Below are 18060 nucleotides of genomic sequence, written 5' to 3'. Positions count from 1 at the left end.
GGTTGATGGCTCGTCTATATGTCTAGCTGAGCCACAACGTTTGATTTCCCCAGTAATCCCAGTTTAACAGCGTTATATGTGATGCACAATTCTCATGTATTAATCATGTATTAATCCCATCCCAGACCACACACCCTCTCCACTGAAAAGCAGGCAGGGGAAGCAAAATAATGCTTGCAGTTCGCCACTGCTTCCTTCCAAACCACTCATTGTTGAATTTGCGATTTCTGATTTGAGTAATTTTTATGTCCAAAGGCCAATGAGCACCGAGACATTTTATCTCTAATTTCTCTTCATATGACAAAGACTGAAAAGCATATGCCAGTAGATTGTCGACTTGATTCATGATGATGACTGCAGGCTTGCTGACTAAGAATTTTTAAATATGATGTTGACATGATCAGTCCAATAAACGCTACTGTACATATGTGATTTGATGTCATTTTATATGTGGCCAATGACCTTTAGCCTTCTTGGATGGGAACTTTTATTGTAACTCTATGGCAGCACCCAAGGGACTTGAGATTTTGAGCTCTCCCTGTAGATTTTGCAGTGATGTAGTGTTCCCATGAGTGACAGAACACTGAGCCAATCACAGCGCAACTAGAGAATATTACCAACCCCAACGCTTTGTGTTTCTGCTGGCTGCCCCACCACCACAGAAAGAACTGATCTCGACTAAAACACCTACATTTTGGGGCTGCCTTACTCAAGAAAGCAAAAAAGAGACCATGTTTGTTATACAGCTTTATTAACTCATTATTAGATGTATTTATTTTTTTGTTACATTGTTTGCAAACTAATATGTGACACGTATGAATGAATGACAAAATAACATGCTAAACAGGTGAGGCTCAAATGTCCTGAATGATGTGTCGCTACTGAGTATTTGGCCTCCCACTGGAAAATCAATGTGATACAAAGTAGAGCAAGACAGAAATCTCATTTTTTTTAAAGTTGAATTATGAAGTTAACAAAAATAAGTGTCTTATTGAAAGACTAGAAATGTCAGTAGCCGCTCTCAGCACCCAGATTCAACTCAGTTTCTTGAGAGAGACTAGTACAAAGCTGACTGAAATGTAAAACATGGGAATAAATGTAAACAGGACAACATATACTGCTGAAATACTGGACATGCATTTATATATCAGTAATGGCACAAGTTAAAGTGGTTATAAAATGAGAAAGAAGAACTAGGAGATTATCTGTCCTCTGTTGCCCCTATCTGGTTGGAGTTAGTACTACACCCAGTAAAAACAACACTATATCGTCTGGAAGGCTAACTTTGGTCCCTCAACAGATATGTTTTATGGCAAATTAATATATTTTTATGGCTTCTCTCTCCTATTGGACGGAGGGAGTAAGGCACTGATTGATAGATTGGTTGACGGTTAGTCAGATGTTAGTGAGAATGTTGCTGGTCACCATGGAGACGGTGAGCGTACCCGGGAGGTCATTGTCTTGGTGATTACCCTTGTCCCTCAGGTGGACGGTAACCTGCTGGGGGTCGCCGGGGTCAGAGGTCAAACTGACCTGACCCAGGAAGGAATCCATCAACACGTTGTTGTTATACACCTGGGGGATGAATAAAGTTGTATTGAATTTAATTGAGAGAACGGTTACATACAGAAACAACCCAAATTGTAATGGTCACCAACTCCTCTTTAAGCCACAGGAGCACACACACACACAGAACTCAACACCCAGCCCAGTCTCCTTACCTCTATCAGTATAGGCTGGTTAGTTTTCTTCCTGTAGAATAGAGCCTTGGTGTCAAAGGTTGGGCTGCGGGTGTCTTTATAGACCGGAGAACAAACCTTCTCCCCCTCACAACGAATGATGACATATGGATCTGATGCTGCAACACACACACACACACACACACACACACACACACACACACACACACACACACACACACACACACACACACACACACACACACACACACACACACACACACACACACACACAGTGAATAGGAGAAAAAGACCAGACCAGGAAAGAAAACGGACAGAGAAGTGAGAGAAGGTTTGTATACCTCCATCAGAGTCTTGTCCAGCCAGTCCATCTGCTCTGTGGACATGGATCTGAGTGACCAGGGAAGGGAAACCACACAGTCCTGACCAACACGTCTGGGCTGGCTCATCAAGGGTTAACTCTCTATGAGGGGGGGGGGGGGTGAGGAGAGTGAGTGATAGAATGTGTACGAGTGAGTGTGTACGCTTGTGTGTGTGTGTACCTGCAGTCGGCGGGGACGTCAGTGAAGATGCGTAACAGGAAGTCTCCTTCCAGAGCGGGGTCAAAGGTCGTGGGTATGACAACGTAACGACCCTCCATCAAGACACAGCGTAGGAACACACACCTGGAGTTGATGTACACACTCCCACACACCTTCTGCTGCCGAGTGTGCATACGGTACTGCCTGTTTAACTCCACCTACACATTAATACACACATTAATAACACTTACACACACACACACACACACACAATGAGGTGATGAACACACGCACACACACCTCTCACCCGGTGTATCTCGAAGCCTATAGCCAGGTTTTCTCCCTTCCCCTCTTTAGGTCTGGCCCTTCTGTCTGTCTGCTGTAGACATACCAGCACCTCATCCTCTGGCTTCTTCACGTTGAACACATACTGCAAGGAGAGACACACATACCCTATACATTAATACACACATAGATAAACACACACAAATGCCCCCCTCCATCCTCACCCCTACCTGTGGGTTCTGTAGGAAGGTGTGTTTGTTGTTGGTGCAGCCCCCGGCGCGGTTGCTGAGCGGGTCGTCATGGTTCCGCCAGGCGCCCTTTAGAGAGCCCTCCTCCCAGGTCTTGTGGAGAGACAGGTAGGAAGTGTTGATCAGACGACACATGATCAAATCACTGAAGTACTGACAGAAGTCATCAAATGTCATCCTGGAGGGGTGAGGAATGGGGGGAGAAAGGGAAGTCATCAAGCTTCATCATCCTATGGCCATCCATTTTCTCAGCCGTGTGGAGGAAAGGCTAGGGGTCATATGTCAAGGGTTAGAACTCACCAGAATTCTCCATCATCCTGCACCGTCATTCCGATCTTCTCTCTTTCACTCTTACTCACCTTCCCCCACTCCTCTGAGCTGAAAGAGAGAGAGAGAGAGAGAAGTTCTCTATCGCTCAGTGTTTGTCTGAAGGGTGTGCTGTGTAGAGTGAAAGAATGCTAACAGAACTGACAGAGTAGGAATTCAAGGTTCTGAGACATGGACAGCAAACATGCAGTTTTCCCCAGACCTTTTGGTGCTGAGATCCTCTATGGAATTTTCCTACAATACAGGATATAAATTAAACAAACATTCTAACAGGAATGAACCATCCATCTGTGCTACAGGTCTCTGTTTCCCTGTTGGCCTACGCTACCTCTCTCCACCAGCAGAGGGAGTGAGTCGTGAACAGGAATACACACACACACCCCGCCCGCCCAACCACGCAGGGGCGTTCCTCCAAGTATTTAAAAAAAATATTGTTGGGTTTTGAGAAAATGAAATATACTTATTAATGTCACTGAGGGAGTGCTGAGGTTTAGAGGATCTACACCAGAAGGGTTATAGGAGGAAGGTATATAGTGGGTGCAACAAAGCTTGGAATGTGTTGAGTGCAGGGAAGTGATTACATGTGGCAGGCATTGATAAGGGGAGAGAGCCATGGATTAGTGATGGGGGGGGGGTTGAGGTCAGGTCAGGTCACCTTAGGGGAGAAATAGAAGTTTATGGCCCGTATCACTAGTGTCCTGCCTAGCAGTAAAGAATGATGTTTGTACAGATGGGTTGGAGGAGACTCTGAGGAACGGTTAAATATCAGTGCTTGTGTGAAAATGTATTTTGTCTGAATCCAGCTGGATCGACCCTTTGGGAAGAATTAAACTTGGTTAAACTTCTCTAGTGTCCGTGAGTTATTTACTCTGTTAATTAGAAGATAGATGCTCATTTACTGCATTTCTACACAATTTAAAATCTAGAAAATGCTATTTGGAGACAAGAAAAAGCAAGCAAAATTTACTCTAGCATTAGCTGGGGCGGCAGGGTAGCCTAGTGGTTAGAGCGATGGACTAGTAACCGGAAGGTTCAAATCCCCAAGGTACAAATCTGTCGTTCTGCCCCTGAACAGGCAGTGTTCCTAGGCCGTCATTGAAAATAAGAAAATAAGAATTTGTTCTTAACTGACTTGCCTAGTTGAATAAAGGTCAAATATAAAAGCTGCTCGCTACGCACTAGCTCAGAACCGGTATTAAATCTCTTGTTAAGTTTAATGTCAAGTCAAAAACCAGTTACCTAGCAAAAGACATCTACTACAGCCATCTTTACCTCCACAAAGTGTTGAAAATAAGTCACGCTGTTCCCTGCAACTGCGTTGATGTGCTTTCCACAGAGAGGAAGAGGCGAAGCGAGAGGTTTCACTCTTGCAAAAATCTGTCCAATTTAAGCCCAATGTGTTTCAATGGGCTTATTTTGGACATCAGCTTGACGCCTGCTTTCCTGCCTTTGGGACAACGAATCCCATTGTTAAGTCTTAGACATGAGCATCTCGTCATTATATACAGATCTCTGCTCTTCATAAAGCCAGCCAGCCATAAAAACAGTGTTCCCTTCCGCTCCCAGGCATCTGCATGGTCCCAAAGCCAGACGACTAATGCCGCTAAACTGCATTTGCCTTTTAAAATCGGGATTTGGAAGATTTTCGTTGCCTATTTAAAAAATTGTTGGTGTTGAACTAGCTAGGGTATGGCGACTCCCATACCCTGCCATACCAAATTGATGCCCCTGCACACACTCTCCTCCACCCCCCTCCTACCAGGCCAGGTCTTCCTTGTGAAAGAGGTCTTCTTGTATAACTAAAAGGTAAATAACAATGACTTTAAAACCTACCTGTCGCTCCAGGCTCCTTTCCACTCGCTCTCTCCCCAGGGGTTTCGGAGTCGTATCATTGTGAGTTTGTCGGACTTGAAGTAAGCCATGAGGCCGTGGCCCAGCCGGACCTTTCTAACGTCTGTCACAGCGTAGGCATGACCCTTCACCAGACCACAGGCCAGACGAGCCTCCATCTCCGCTGAACTGGCCGCCTGGAGGGAGTGGTGAAGGGTCAGGACTATAGGTAGGTAGGTAGGTAGGTAGGGGTGTGTGTGTGTGTGTGTGTTATACCCGTATGGAGGCGCTGATGAGGCCTCCTCTGTTGTGAACCTTGAGGACTCTGTCGAACAGCACTGAGCGTTTCTCCTCGTCTGTACTCAACCCTTCCTCCAGCAGGTCCAAGGGCTCCGAGACGCCACCAGTGAAATCCACCAACGCATCCGCTGTGTTGCCCCCGTCCAATGCCTCGTAACAACCATACATCCTACACACACACACACACACACACACACACACACACACACACAGCAAAAGCAATACATCCTACACATTAACACAACAGTCTACTATAGTATTAACTTGGCGTAAGCCTTCCTCACCAAATCAGTGTGTGTTTGTGTGTACTAACTTGGCATAAGCCTTCTCCACCAGGGCGCTCCAGAACTCGTTGCTGTCACTGGAGTGACAATACACCAAGTTGCCGTTCGCAGTGGGCAACCGGTCGTCGATGACAACATCAATCCATTCTCCAAAGCGCCAGAAGCGGAAGTGGAAAATTCCGGCATAAGATTCCGGCTTGTCCTCATCCCATTCCTGGTCCTTATGGTCCGGGATCACCTGGGAGGGAGATAAGATGCTCAGAACACGTCACAGCTGTATGCCCTGGCTGGTGTAGCGGTAATGCTGCAGCCTCCGGGACACGTCACAGCTGTATGCCCTGGCTGGTGTAGCGCTAATGTTGCAGCCTCCGGGACACGTCACAGCCGTATGCCCTGGCTGGTGTAGCGGTAATGCTGCAGCCTCCGGGACACGTCACAGCTGTATGCCCTGGCTGGTGTAGCGGTAATGCTGCAGCCTCCGGGACACGTCACAGCTGTATGCCCTGGCTGGTGTAGCGGTAATGCTGCAGCCTCCGGGACTCGTCACAGCTGTATGCCCTGGCTGGTGTAGCGGTAATGCTGCAGCCTCCGAGACACGTCTTCAGTGTCGGCATGGGTTCGGATCCGGCCTACTATACAATCTCCCTCCAACTTTCCCCACTGCCAGTCTCTCTCACTATCTGCTCAATACACATCTGAACATACCTTAAAAACATCTATTTAAAAGAACACATCACAGCTAGGGCTGTGGCGGTCATAACATTTCTTCAGCCGGTGATTGTCAAGCAAATAACTGCCGGTTTCACAGTAATTGACCGTTAATTAACATAAACACATTTAGCATCTCCTGGCTTCCACACATAGCCTACAAGCCACCGATGTAGACCTTGGAACATCTACATTTTTAAAAGTATAGTAAATACATTTAAAAATATAGTCCACACCATCACAATAAATCACTTATTTATTTTAGACAGATCTAAAGAAACATGATATGAAGGAAATGTAGTCTATTTCAAAAGAACAGAATAGTATACTCTGAGTTGTCCTTATGTTAGGTCCTGATCTGGCTATGCCATATGGCTGTGGGCTACACTAGTTCATTTAGCAGACAAGATTTGCTTAGAATTCTTTGTTATTTTGTAGTATGAAGAATAGAATTGAACATAGCTGAATAAAATAGAAAGGATATTTTCTCCAAAAGGATTTGCGCACAGGAGGCTAATCTGTGTTGAGCGGTTAACAAAGAAACCGGTAGTCCTGTATGCTTCATTTAGAGTTATTAACTGTATGTAACTTTAGCTGTGATACAAACGTCGGGCTATTTGTTTTGATGTTTGATACTTTCTAGGGATGCATGATGCCACTAATGATGATTTGAGAAAAGTTGCATGAAAGGCATGAGCTCTGCTTTGTATTTTTGCGTAGGCTGCACACACTTCATCAGTCTCTCATTCACAATTTGACAAGAACTTCATAATGCCTCGAATATCTCGGCGGCAACAAAAGTGAGTACACCCCTAAGTGAAAATGTCCAAATTGGGCCCAATTAGCCATTTTCCCTCCCCAGTGTCATGTGACTCGTTAGTGTTACAAGGTCTCAGTTGTGAATGGGGAGTAGGTGTGTTAAATTTGGTGTCATCACTCTCACACTCCCTCATACTGACTGATCACTGGAAGTTCAACATGGCACCTCATGGCAGAGAACTCTGAGGATCTGAAGAATTGTTGCTCTACATAAAGATGGCCTGTGCTATAAGAAGATTGCCAAGACCCTGAATCTGAGCTGCAGCACTGCCAAGACCCTGAAACTGAGCTGCAGCACGGCCAAGACCATACAGCAGTTTAACTGGACAGGTTCCACTCAGAACAGGCCTCGCCATGGTCGACCAAAGAAGTTGAGAGCACGTGCTCAGCGTCATATCCAGAGGTTGTCTTTGGGAAATAGACGTATGAGTGCTGCCAGCATTGCTGCAGAGGTTGAAGGGGTGGGAGGGGGGGGGGGGTCAGCCTGTCAGTGCTCAGACCATACGCCGTACACTGCATCAAATTGGTCTGCATGGCTGTCGTCCCAGAAGGAAGCCTCTTCTACAGATGATGCACAAGAAAGCCGCAAACAGTTTGCTGAAGACAAGCAGACAAAGGACATGGATTACTGGAACCATGTCCTGTGGTCTGATGAGACCAAGATAAACTTATTTGGTTCAGATGGTGTCAAGCGTGTGTGGCGGCAACCAGGTGAGGAGTACAAAGACAAGTGTGTCTTGCCTACAGTCAAGCATGGTGGTGGGAGTGTCATGGTCTGGGGCTGCATGAGTGCTGCTGGCACTGGGGAGCTACAGTTCATTGAGGGAACCATGAATGCCAACATGTACTGTGACATACTGAAGCAGAGTATGATCCCCTCCCTTCGGAGACTGGGACGCAGGGCAGTATTCCAACATGATAACGACCCCAAACACACTTCCAAGACGACCACTGCCTTGCTAAAGAAGCTGAGGGTAAAGGTAATGGACTGGCCAGGCATCTGTGGGGCATCCTCAAACGGAAGGTGGAGGAGTGCAAGGTCTCTAACATCCACCAGCTCTGTGATGTCGTCATGGAGGAGTGGAAGAGGACTCCAGTGGCTACTTGTGAAGCTCTGGTGAACTCCATGCCCAAGAGGGTTAAGGCAGTGCTGGAAAATGATGGTGGCCACACAAAATATTGACACTGGGCCCATTTTGGACATTTTCACTTAGGGGTGTACTCACTTTTGTTGCCAGCGGTTTAGACATTAATGGCTGTGTGTTGAGTTATTTTGAGGGGACAGCAAATTTACACTGTTATACAAATTTACACTGTTATACAAATTTACACTGTTATTTACACTGTTTTACACTGTTATTCTTTACATTGTAGCAAAGTGTCATTTCTTCAGTGTTGTCACATGAAAAGATATACTCAAATATTTACAAAAATGTGAGGGGTGTACTCACTTTTGTAATGTATGTATGTATGTATGTATGTATGTATGCTAGTTAGGCTCTACACCTGCTGTAATGCAGATTAATGTGCTTCATTTTAAGAAGTTATTTGATCAATTTAGTTGTGAAACAAAGCTTTTCAAAACATATTAGGCCTATGGGCTAGGCTACATGAGGTGTGCGACTGATTTTAAAAAAGGCGCAGAAAAAAAGGCATGCATTTCTTGTCTTACTGCACAAGCTGCGCATCATTCACAAGTAATAATATATAACTCACAAGTGATAGGCTAATATTTCTTTATTTAGACTTTTCTACATTGTATAATAATAGTGAAGACTACTATCAAATAACATATGGAATCATGTCGTAATCAAAAATTGTTAAACCAAAATAGATTTTACATTTGAGATTCTTCAAATAGCCACCCTTTGCCTTGATGACAGCTGTCACGTTCGTAATAAGGACGGGACCAAGGCGCAGCGTGTGTTGAGTTCCACATCTTTACTTGCAGTGAAACTTATCATATAACAATAAACAAGCAACAAAACGTAACCTCAGTGGTGCTACAAGCACAAACACAAATAATATCCCATAAACACAGGTGGGAAAATGGCTACCTGAATATGATCCCCAATTAGAGGCAACGAATACCAGCTGCCTCTAACTGGGAACCATACAAAACACCAACATAGAAATATTGAACTAGAACACCCCCTAGTCACACCCTGACCTACTACACCATAGAGATCCAAGGGCTCTCTATGGTCAGGGCGTGACAACAGCTTTGCATTCTCAGTCTTGAAGGAGTTCCCACAAATGCTGAGCACTTGTTGGCTGCTTTTCCTTCACTCTGTGGTCCGACTCATCCCAAACCATCTCAATTTGGTTGAGATCGAGGGATTGTAGAGGCCAGGTCATCCGATGCCACACTCCATCACTCTCCTTCTTGGTAAATGATAGTCCCACTAAGCGCAAACCAGATGGGATGGCGTATAGCTGCAGAATGCTGTGGTAGCCATGCTGGTTAAGTGTGATACAGACAGTGTCACCAGCAAAGCACCCCCACACCATCACACCTCCTCCTCCATGCTTTACGGTGGGAAATACACATGTGGAGATTATCCATTCACCCACACCGCGTCTCACAAAGACACGGCGGTTGGAACCAAAAATCTCCAATTTGGACTCCAGACAAAAGGACAAATTTCCAACGGTTTAATGTCCATTGCGCGTGTTTCTTGGGCCAAGCAAGTCTTTTCTTCATATTGGTGTCCTTTAGTAGGGGTTTCTATGCAGCAATTCGACCATGAAGGCCTGATTCATGCAGTCTCCTCTGAACAGTTGATGTTGAGGTGTGTGTTACTTGAACTCTGTGAAGCATTTATTTGGGCTGCAATTTTGGAGGCTGGTAACTCTAATGAACTTATCCTCTGCAGCAGAGGTAACTGGGTCTTCCATTTCTGTCTTTTAAGAAAGTACACCTGCTAATTGAAAAGCATTCCAGGTGACTACATCATGAAGCTGGTTCAGAGAATGCCAAGAGTGTGCAACGCTGTCATCAAGGCAAAGGGTGGCTATTTGAAGAATCTCAAATATAAAATATATTTTGATTTGTTTAACACTTTTTTGGCTACTACATGATTCCATATGTGTCACTTCATAGTTCTGATGTCTTTATTCAATAAAACCCTTGACCGGTAGTGTATGTGTGAAAAATGTTTTGATTTAGAATGGACCATTCATCATGCATCTGTCTCTGAAAATAATACATGTCATCTATGCACTTAAATAGCGAATGGAGGACGCTTTTCCAGTGGTTCATTTTCATGCCAGCCTCCTGTTGTAAAGAGAAGCAATGTGCTTAATATTAGGAAAGTTGAGAAATAGTGTCTTCGGAAAGTATTCACACCCCTTGACGTTTTCCACATTTTGTTACGTTACAGCCTTATTCTAAAAGTAATTCAATAAATAAAGATCTTCAGTAATCTACACACAATACCCCATAATGACAGAGAAAAAACATGTCTTTAGAAATGTTGGTACATTTATTAAAAATAAAAAAAACGTATTTACAGAAGTATTCAGACCCTTTGCTATGAGACTCGAAATAGAGCTCAGGTGCATCCTGTTTCCATTGATCATCCTTGAGATGTTTCGACTGTCGTAAATTCAATTGATTTGACATGACTTGGAAAGGCACACCTATATAAGGTCCCACAGTTGACAGTGCATGTCAGAACAAAAAACAAGCCAAAGGAATGGCCTGCAGAGATCAGAGACAGGATTGTGTCGAGGCACAGATCTGGGAAAGGGTACCAAAAATGTTTGCAGCATAGTAGTTCCACAAGAACACAGTGGCCTCCATCATTTGTAAAGTGAAAGAAGTTTGGAACCACCAAGACTCTTCCTGGAGCTGGCCGCCCGGCCAAACCGAACGGAGCAAAGTACAAAGTGTTCTTGATGAACACCTGCTCCAGAGCGCTCAGGACCTCAGACTGGGGCGAAGGTTCACCTTCCACAGGACGATGACCCTAAGCACACAGCCAAGACAACGCAGGTGGCTTCGGGACAAGTCTCTGAATGTCCTTGAGTGATCCAGCCAGAGCCATCTCTGGAGAGACCTGAAAATAGCTGTGCAGCAACACTCCCCATCCAACCTGACAGAGCTTGATCTTTGTCATTATGGGGTATTGTGTGTAGATTGATGAGGGGGAAAAACAACTTTATCCGGTTTAGAATAAGGCTGTGTCCTAAGAAGTCAAGGGGTCTGAATACTTTCCGAATGCACTGTAAATATAGTAGGCCTAGTCTATAGAAAGCATATGGGACATCCTCTTTTTAATAGAGGCCGCAATTGCATACCCTATAGAAATACTGCGCAACATGGGCTCTCATGAAGTGTTTGATTAGATTTTCGATCACATTTGCATTGATGTCAGAGTGATTTAGAGGGACAATAGTGTGCTGAGTACCAGGCAGTTAGCAAGTTTGGTAGGCTACTAATGACCAGCAGCAGCATCAGCGCTTGCAGAAGCCTAATTACCGTGACTAAACGGTCACATGGAATTTGCAATAATGCGGTCACTGTAACAGCCCGAATCACAGCTAATTAAAACAGGAGAAAAAACAAGCAACCATCTAGTGAATCAGAACAACCAAACTCCAACAACACACACATACACACCACAGACAGACATAGGTGCATACCCACACATAAAAACACACTTCCACACAGCCAGCCATCCCAGTGTGTGTATTAATAACCAGCCCATCCAGCTATGATCAACCAGCTCCCAGAAGCCTTCAGGAAAATCCCTGGTTCCTCTTCTGATGTCATCACTTCCTGTTGCCTAGCGCCACCACACACCCCATCCTCACTTCTGTTCGCCATCCCTCCCTCACTGTACATGCCACACAATCAATAGTTCCAACCAGAGAACCAACTCAACCATACTACCCTCTGGGAAAGGGAGGGGAAAGAGATGGCATAAGAGACAGAGGGAGTGGGAGAGGACCACAGCGAAACTATCTGCAGGCACAGACAGACACAGATATCCATCCAGACAGACAGGCAGGCCTCGCTCCCCAGCACAGAAAGATGAGCTCTCAGATGTACACAGAGCTGTCTGCGGCTCCCTCGTCTGGCTCAGCCCTGGAGCTACGCTTTACAGAGGACACCTCTCTCACTGAGGTAAAACTGTTAACGTGATTGAGATGAGGTTGAGGTGGTTGATATGTGGTTGAAATAGCACAATCGATGGTTCAGTTGGTTGTGAGGTTGATTCTTGCATGGGTCAGATAAACTGAGTAATGCATTTACTGTAAGTCACTTTGCCTAAAGTATTTTCTAGTAGATATACAAAATTCAAAATCGGCTTCTGCCATGTGTAGTAGTTTGGTCCTGTCTTAAATATGTGCTCATCTGGAACAAAGTAGCCTATATAAATTCGGACCGACAAATTAATGGACAGTTTCCAGGAGTTGACTTGTACTGACTGGTACCTGCGTCTGAGTGTCCAGCATATTATAGTTTTACTATTATAAAAGTATTATTGTTCTATAATGTGATTTGTCTGGGTGTCCAGCATTTTATAGTTTTACTATTATAAAAGTATTATTATTCTATAATGTGATTTGTCTGGGTGTCCAGTCTCTGCAGTGGAGCGGTGGAGTAGCCAAAAGGCAAGTTCTATTATAGTTTTATTATTATTAGTATTAATATTAATAATATAGTTATTATTGTTGCTAGGTGATGCGGCTACGTGTCCAGTCCCTGCAGCGGAGCGGTCAGAAGCGACAGGAGGGGGAGCGGTTGCTCCTCCCCCACGAGGCTGTCTACCGTCTGGACTTCGCCAATCAGGAGCTGACGTTCGTCCACTGGTCGGTGTCTCTGATTGGCAATGGCAGAGTGACCGTCACGGGGATCTCCCAGCTCTGGACCCCTGACCTCACACACCTGATGACCCGGCAGCTTCTAGAACCCGTCGGAACATTCTGGCGGAACGTTGGCGACCCGGAGGACACACCCCTCAAGTGTCTGGAGGCGGACATCCAGGAGTTTGGGGAGCGAATCGCGGAGCTGGCCAAGGTCCGCAAGGTCATGTACTTCCTGTTTGCCTTTAAGGAGGGGGCAGAGGCTGACAAGGTCAGCATCTCCGTGGAGTTTAATCAGGCCTGACCTATAAACCTTAAAGGGATACTTTTGGATTTTGGCAATGAGGCCCTCTGGACACAGAAGTGTGTGCTTCTCTGTGTCCAGTATGAAGGTAGATAGAAGTAGTTTTGCGTACCAATGCTAATGATACCATTATGATACCAACACTAGTTAGCATTGGCTCACAAAACTATGTGAAACTACATCTAACTTCCTTCATACTGGACATAGACATACAAATGGTATCCACGAGTTCATCTGACTCTGGGGAAGTAGATAAAGGGCCTCATTGCCAAAATCCCGAAGTATCCCTTTAACTGCTTCCTCTTCCCTCTACTCCTCTAGTCTCCCTCTACTCCTCTAGTCTCCCTCTACTCCTCTAGTCTCCCTCTACTCCTCTAGTCTCCCTCTACTCCTCTAGTCTCCCTCTCTCCATTCTAAGGGGATGCCTTCTATTACAGCCATTCTAGGTTGGGCCAGTCTACACACCTCTCTCTGTCTCTCTACGCCCCCTGCCCACACAAACCCACGAGTCCCATCTCTCATCTGAGTGTGTGCGCACTTCCTTCCTGAACATCTACCTATCTATGCATGTCAGTCAACAATCTGCTAGAAACCATCTTCTGGAGGTACAGTAGTTACACAGTAGTAACAGTAGGCTGCAGAATCACTAACTTTAGGTTAGAATCCTATAGATACGGGTACCTGCCAAAATAAAGGAATCACCAACATAAAGTGTCTTAATAGGGTGTTTGGTTCACCACGAGCCAGAACAGCTTCAATGCACCTTGACATAGATTCTACATGTTTCTGAAACTCTATTGGAGTTTCATAGTTTGGTGTTTTGTTGATGGTGGTGGAAAACGCTGTCTCAGCCGCTCCAGAATTTATATATTTAAGTATGATGGGATATTAATTGCTTAATTAACTCAGGAACCATACCTATGTGGAAGCAGCTGCTTTCAATATACTTTGTATCCCTCATTTACTCAAGTGTTTCCTTTATTTTGGCAGTTACCTGTACATTTATATTGAAAACCTGAATGATATGAATGAATAGGTCTTTCTGATCCTTCTTTATAGGAAATATTAGAGAACCAACGCTGCAGTGTAACTCCAACTACCTGCGGTACTATTACTCTAATCTACACTGTATTACTCTCCTATTACCCTGCACTGATATACTAGTTACCATATTCACTTTGCATGAAATATCACAACAATATACTGTAAACTGGCCATGTCCTCTACTGCTGTCCAATAAAGAGATGTAGGTACTCTGTCCTGCTGTGTTTGTGTTAATGGTCAGGGCAGGGGACAGGATAGAGATGGCTTAGCCCCAGGCTACAGTAGCTTTGGTTGCTTTTCATTCATAGGGCAATCAATACACTCTCTCTCACACACACACACAAACACACTGGACAAGTGGTAGACTACATGCCAGAAGGGAAATGTAACACTTTCGATAGAGAGAGCGAGAGAGAAAGAAAGTGTGTTAATGAGAGTGATCCTGAGCAGATATAACATCACCCTCCCACAGGATTAATAACAGGGTGTGTATGTGTGTGTGTGGTTGGGGTAGAGGGGACAGTAGAAAGGTACAGTCTGGTCCAATTCATTCTACTGTGTCTGTGTTAACGAACTGCTTCTAGAACACATCGTTGCAGACTTGTGATATAGCATAAACACCGGAACTAAAGAACAGGAAATTATGTCCACACACACACACACACACACGTAACAGTTTAGCTTTCATCCGTCCCCTCGCCCCTACCCGGGCTCGAACCAGGGATCCTCTGCACACAGACAACAGTCACCCACGAAGCATCATTACCCATCGCGCCACAAAAGCCCCGGCCCTTGCAGAGCAAGGGGAACAACTACTTCAGGTCTCAGAGCGAGTGACGTCACCGATTGAAATGCTATTAGCGCGCTCCACCGCTAACTAGCTAGCCATTTCACATCGGTTACACACACACACACACACACACAACTACTCATAACAACAAGATATTCCCTGGGAGCTAATAATATCAGTCAATATGGTGCAGGTGTAACAGAGGTAATTTATTGAAGACAAGTGACCTTGCCTGAGGCTTTAGCTCAGCGGACTAACACAGTCTTGTACCGGACACTCAGTTGGTCAACAGTCCCAGCTTAAGGAACAGAGCTTTCTCCAGAGAGCCTGTGTTAAGAGGAAGACACACCATAATGAACATCGATAGTGTGTGGTTGATCACGTTCTGGGTGTCGACTAACAGTGGCGATTCAATGTGTAGAATCATCCGGGAAATGAACAGAAAAAGCTTAGAACTCTTCATCGACCCGGTCTATTTAGCTCTCCTGCCAGCTCTGTCTCTGGGGTGAAATTAGCTCTCCAAACCAACAGCAGCTGTTTCCTCAGTGACAGACCCTCTGTTGTCCAGGAAATGAAGGAACATAATAAACCTTGTTTCAGAGGACAGATCAGAGCCCTCTCTGTAATGTGATAATTCAGTGAGATAGGGGTATGGAGTTAGATCACGTCAGTAAGATCCCTCCACAGCTTGAAGTATCACCAATGGTGCTGCCCACTTGGTAACTTTTCGGCAGTGCAGTAATCGTCAAGCAAGGCAGTCGTGGCTTGCAAAGCAAAGGACTACTATTTTGAGCCATTGTACGGACAGGGACAGTAGAGGATGTGAACCCGTTAGCAACACAGTGACGTCCTCACACTAGTAGCTAGGGGTTAGGAGCTAGGCAGAGCCAGTCTGAAGTGGTGGAAAGTTGAACACAGAAAGTTAAGAGCAGTGGGACTAATGCTAATGATTCCCTATGAACTCAGTGGAAAGAAATACACACTGCCATCTCAGAAGGGCCACACCAACACACACACTCACACACAAACACACACTCACACACGCCACTCCTCCAAATAGGAGTCGGAAACAATAATAAACTCCAAATCATTCCGGTTTGTGTTTGTGGTGGGGGAAAATTGTAAATCCTTCTCGATCAGGTCTCTAATAACATCCTCCTACTGCACGTCACACACCCAAGGCAAACACACGCACAGCATGCACACAGCATGCACACAGCCAGGGAGTCTTACCTTTTGCCACAGAGTTTCTCTGGATGCCAGGGAGGAGCATGCAGCTACGAACCAACAGTTCCCCAGCTGGCCCTGGAGGAGGTCATGAGCACTGATACCATTCACAAACAACGTGGGGTTATCACACAGCTCCTATAGAGAAGAAGACAACATGGGGTTATCACACAGCTCCTATAGAGAAGAAGACAACATGGGGTTATCACACAGCTCCTATAGAGAAGAAGACAACATGGGGTTATCACACAGCTCCTATAGAGAAGAAGACAACATGGGGTTATCACACAGCTCCTATAGAGAAGAAGACAACATGGGGTTATCACACAGCTCCCTACAGAGAAGAAGACAACTTGGGGTTATCACACAGCTCCTATAAAGAAGAAGACAACTTGGGGTTATCACACAGCTCCTACTTGAGTTCAGAGCAGTCGGACTGTGTGCCCTTGTATCAGATTGTAAATGAAATGAACACACAGCTCCTATAGAGGGGGGAAAGATAACATGGGGTTAACACACAGAGGGGGAGGGTGGGAGAGAGAGACAGAGAGGAAGATGAAGACGAGATCCGGTATTGATCTGAGATGCTTATAAGAAGAAGCCAAGAAACCCATTAGGTCTCTCTCTTCCTCTCCTCCCTCGATCCATCAATCCTTAATTAATTGCACTCAGACTGTTTTGTGGCTGTGCTGCGCTCTCTGAGCTGACCACTAATGGCAGAGGGAGGGTTTCCCAACTGTCTGGATGCGTCCCAACTTGCACCCCATTCCCTATTGTGCACTACTTATGACCAGGGCCCAAAGCACTCAAAAGTAGTAGTCAAAGTAGTCAAAAGTAGTGCACTGTGCAGGGAATATATGTTCCATTTGGGACCTGAAGAACCACAGATCATTAACTCCCTTCTCCAGCCCTTCCTGCTCCACCCCTCAGCCCCAGCAGAAAGTAGGCTCTCTGGGCAGGGTGCAGTAGGACAGTACTAGGCTGTGGTGGTGCTATAGGCCCCAGAGCAGGAACAGGAGAGGATGAGGCAGAGGAAGAGGAGAAGCAGGTCTGACCACACTAAGCTACTCTTTGGGACTCTACTGTGCCAGACACTACTGTAACTAGAGGTTAACAGGGAGATCAGAGGTCTTGTGAAAGACAAAAACTTCTGGTACACTCCCAAAGAAGATCAGTAAGTCTAACACACTGTAGGGTGGATATTTTCTCAACCTGTTCTATGGTTCGCTGCTGTAACCACACACCACTAGCTGCTCTTTCTCTGAACCAGGAGGCCCTCCTAAGGAATTTCACTGGGTGAGAAGTAACATTTTGCCTTGGGCTGGTTCCAACCAGTACACCAGTACTTTATTCACTGTTCCAACCAGTACACCAGTACTCTATTCACTGTTCCAACCAGTACACCAGTGCTTTATTCACTGTTCCAACCAGTACACCAGTGCTTTTTTTACTGGTCCAACCAGTACACCAGTGCTTTATTTACTGGTCCAACCAGTACACCAGTGCTTTATTTACTGGTCCAACCAGTACACCAGTACTTTATTTACTGGTCCAACCAGTACTTTATTTACTGGTCCAACCAGTACACCAGTGCTTTATTTACTGTTCAAACCAGTACACCAGTACTTTATTCACTGTTCCAACCAGTACACCAGTACTTTATTCACTGTTCCAACCAGTACACCAGTACTTTATTCACTGTTCCAACCAGTACACCAGTACTTTATTCACTGTTCCAACCAGTACACCAGTGCTTTATTCACTGTTCCAACCACTACACCAGTGCTTTTTTTACTGTTCCAACCAGTACACCAGTGCTTTATTTACTGGTCCAACCAGTACACCAGTGCTTTATTTAC

The 18060-nt window shown here is 45.2% G+C and overlaps 2 protein-coding genes across 3 annotated transcripts in view; one reads left to right on the top strand and one right to left on the bottom strand.

Moving 5' to 3' along the window:
- Nucleotides 1-734: 734 nt before the first annotated feature.
- LOC139383203 (calpain-5-like) overlaps nt 735-18060 on the bottom strand; it is a 29315-nt gene continuing 11989 nt past the window's right edge. For both annotated transcript variants that reach the window (XM_071127668.1, XM_071127669.1), the window contains exons 3-13: nt 16208-16339; nt 5525-5733; nt 5188-5380; nt 4915-5108; nt 3055-3132; nt 2737-2932; nt 2529-2651; nt 2243-2439; nt 2042-2163; nt 1722-1858; nt 735-1575 (exon numbers count right to left, since the gene is read on the bottom strand). In XM_071127668.1, the coding sequence (XP_070983769.1) occupies nt 1396-1575; nt 1722-1858; nt 2042-2163; nt 2243-2439; nt 2529-2651; nt 2737-2932; nt 3055-3132; nt 4915-5108; nt 5188-5380; nt 5525-5733; nt 16208-16339 (1761 nt within the window). In that variant the 3' untranslated portion in view covers nt 735-1395. The remainder of the gene's footprint in view (nt 1576-1721; nt 1859-2041; nt 2164-2242; nt 2440-2528; nt 2652-2736; nt 2933-3054; nt 3133-4914; nt 5109-5187; nt 5381-5524; nt 5734-16207; nt 16340-18060) is intronic.
- LOC139383093 (olfactory marker protein a) lies at nt 12006-14400 on the top strand. The gene is made up of 2 exons (XM_071127403.1): nt 12006-12153; nt 12712-14400. Exons 1-2 carry the CDS (start codon nt 12061-12063, stop codon nt 13138-13140), a joined length of 522 nt encoding a protein of 173 aa, XP_070983504.1. The 5' UTR covers nt 12006-12060; the 3' UTR covers nt 13141-14400.

This window comes from Oncorhynchus clarkii, chromosome 24 (assembly GCF_045791955.1).
Source record: "Oncorhynchus clarkii lewisi isolate Uvic-CL-2024 chromosome 24, UVic_Ocla_1.0, whole genome shotgun sequence".
Taxonomy (NCBI): Eukaryota; Metazoa; Chordata; class Actinopteri; order Salmoniformes; family Salmonidae; genus Oncorhynchus; species Oncorhynchus clarkii.
Note: the sequence above shows the minus strand (reverse complement) of the source record. Positions and strands in the feature narration are given on the sequence as shown.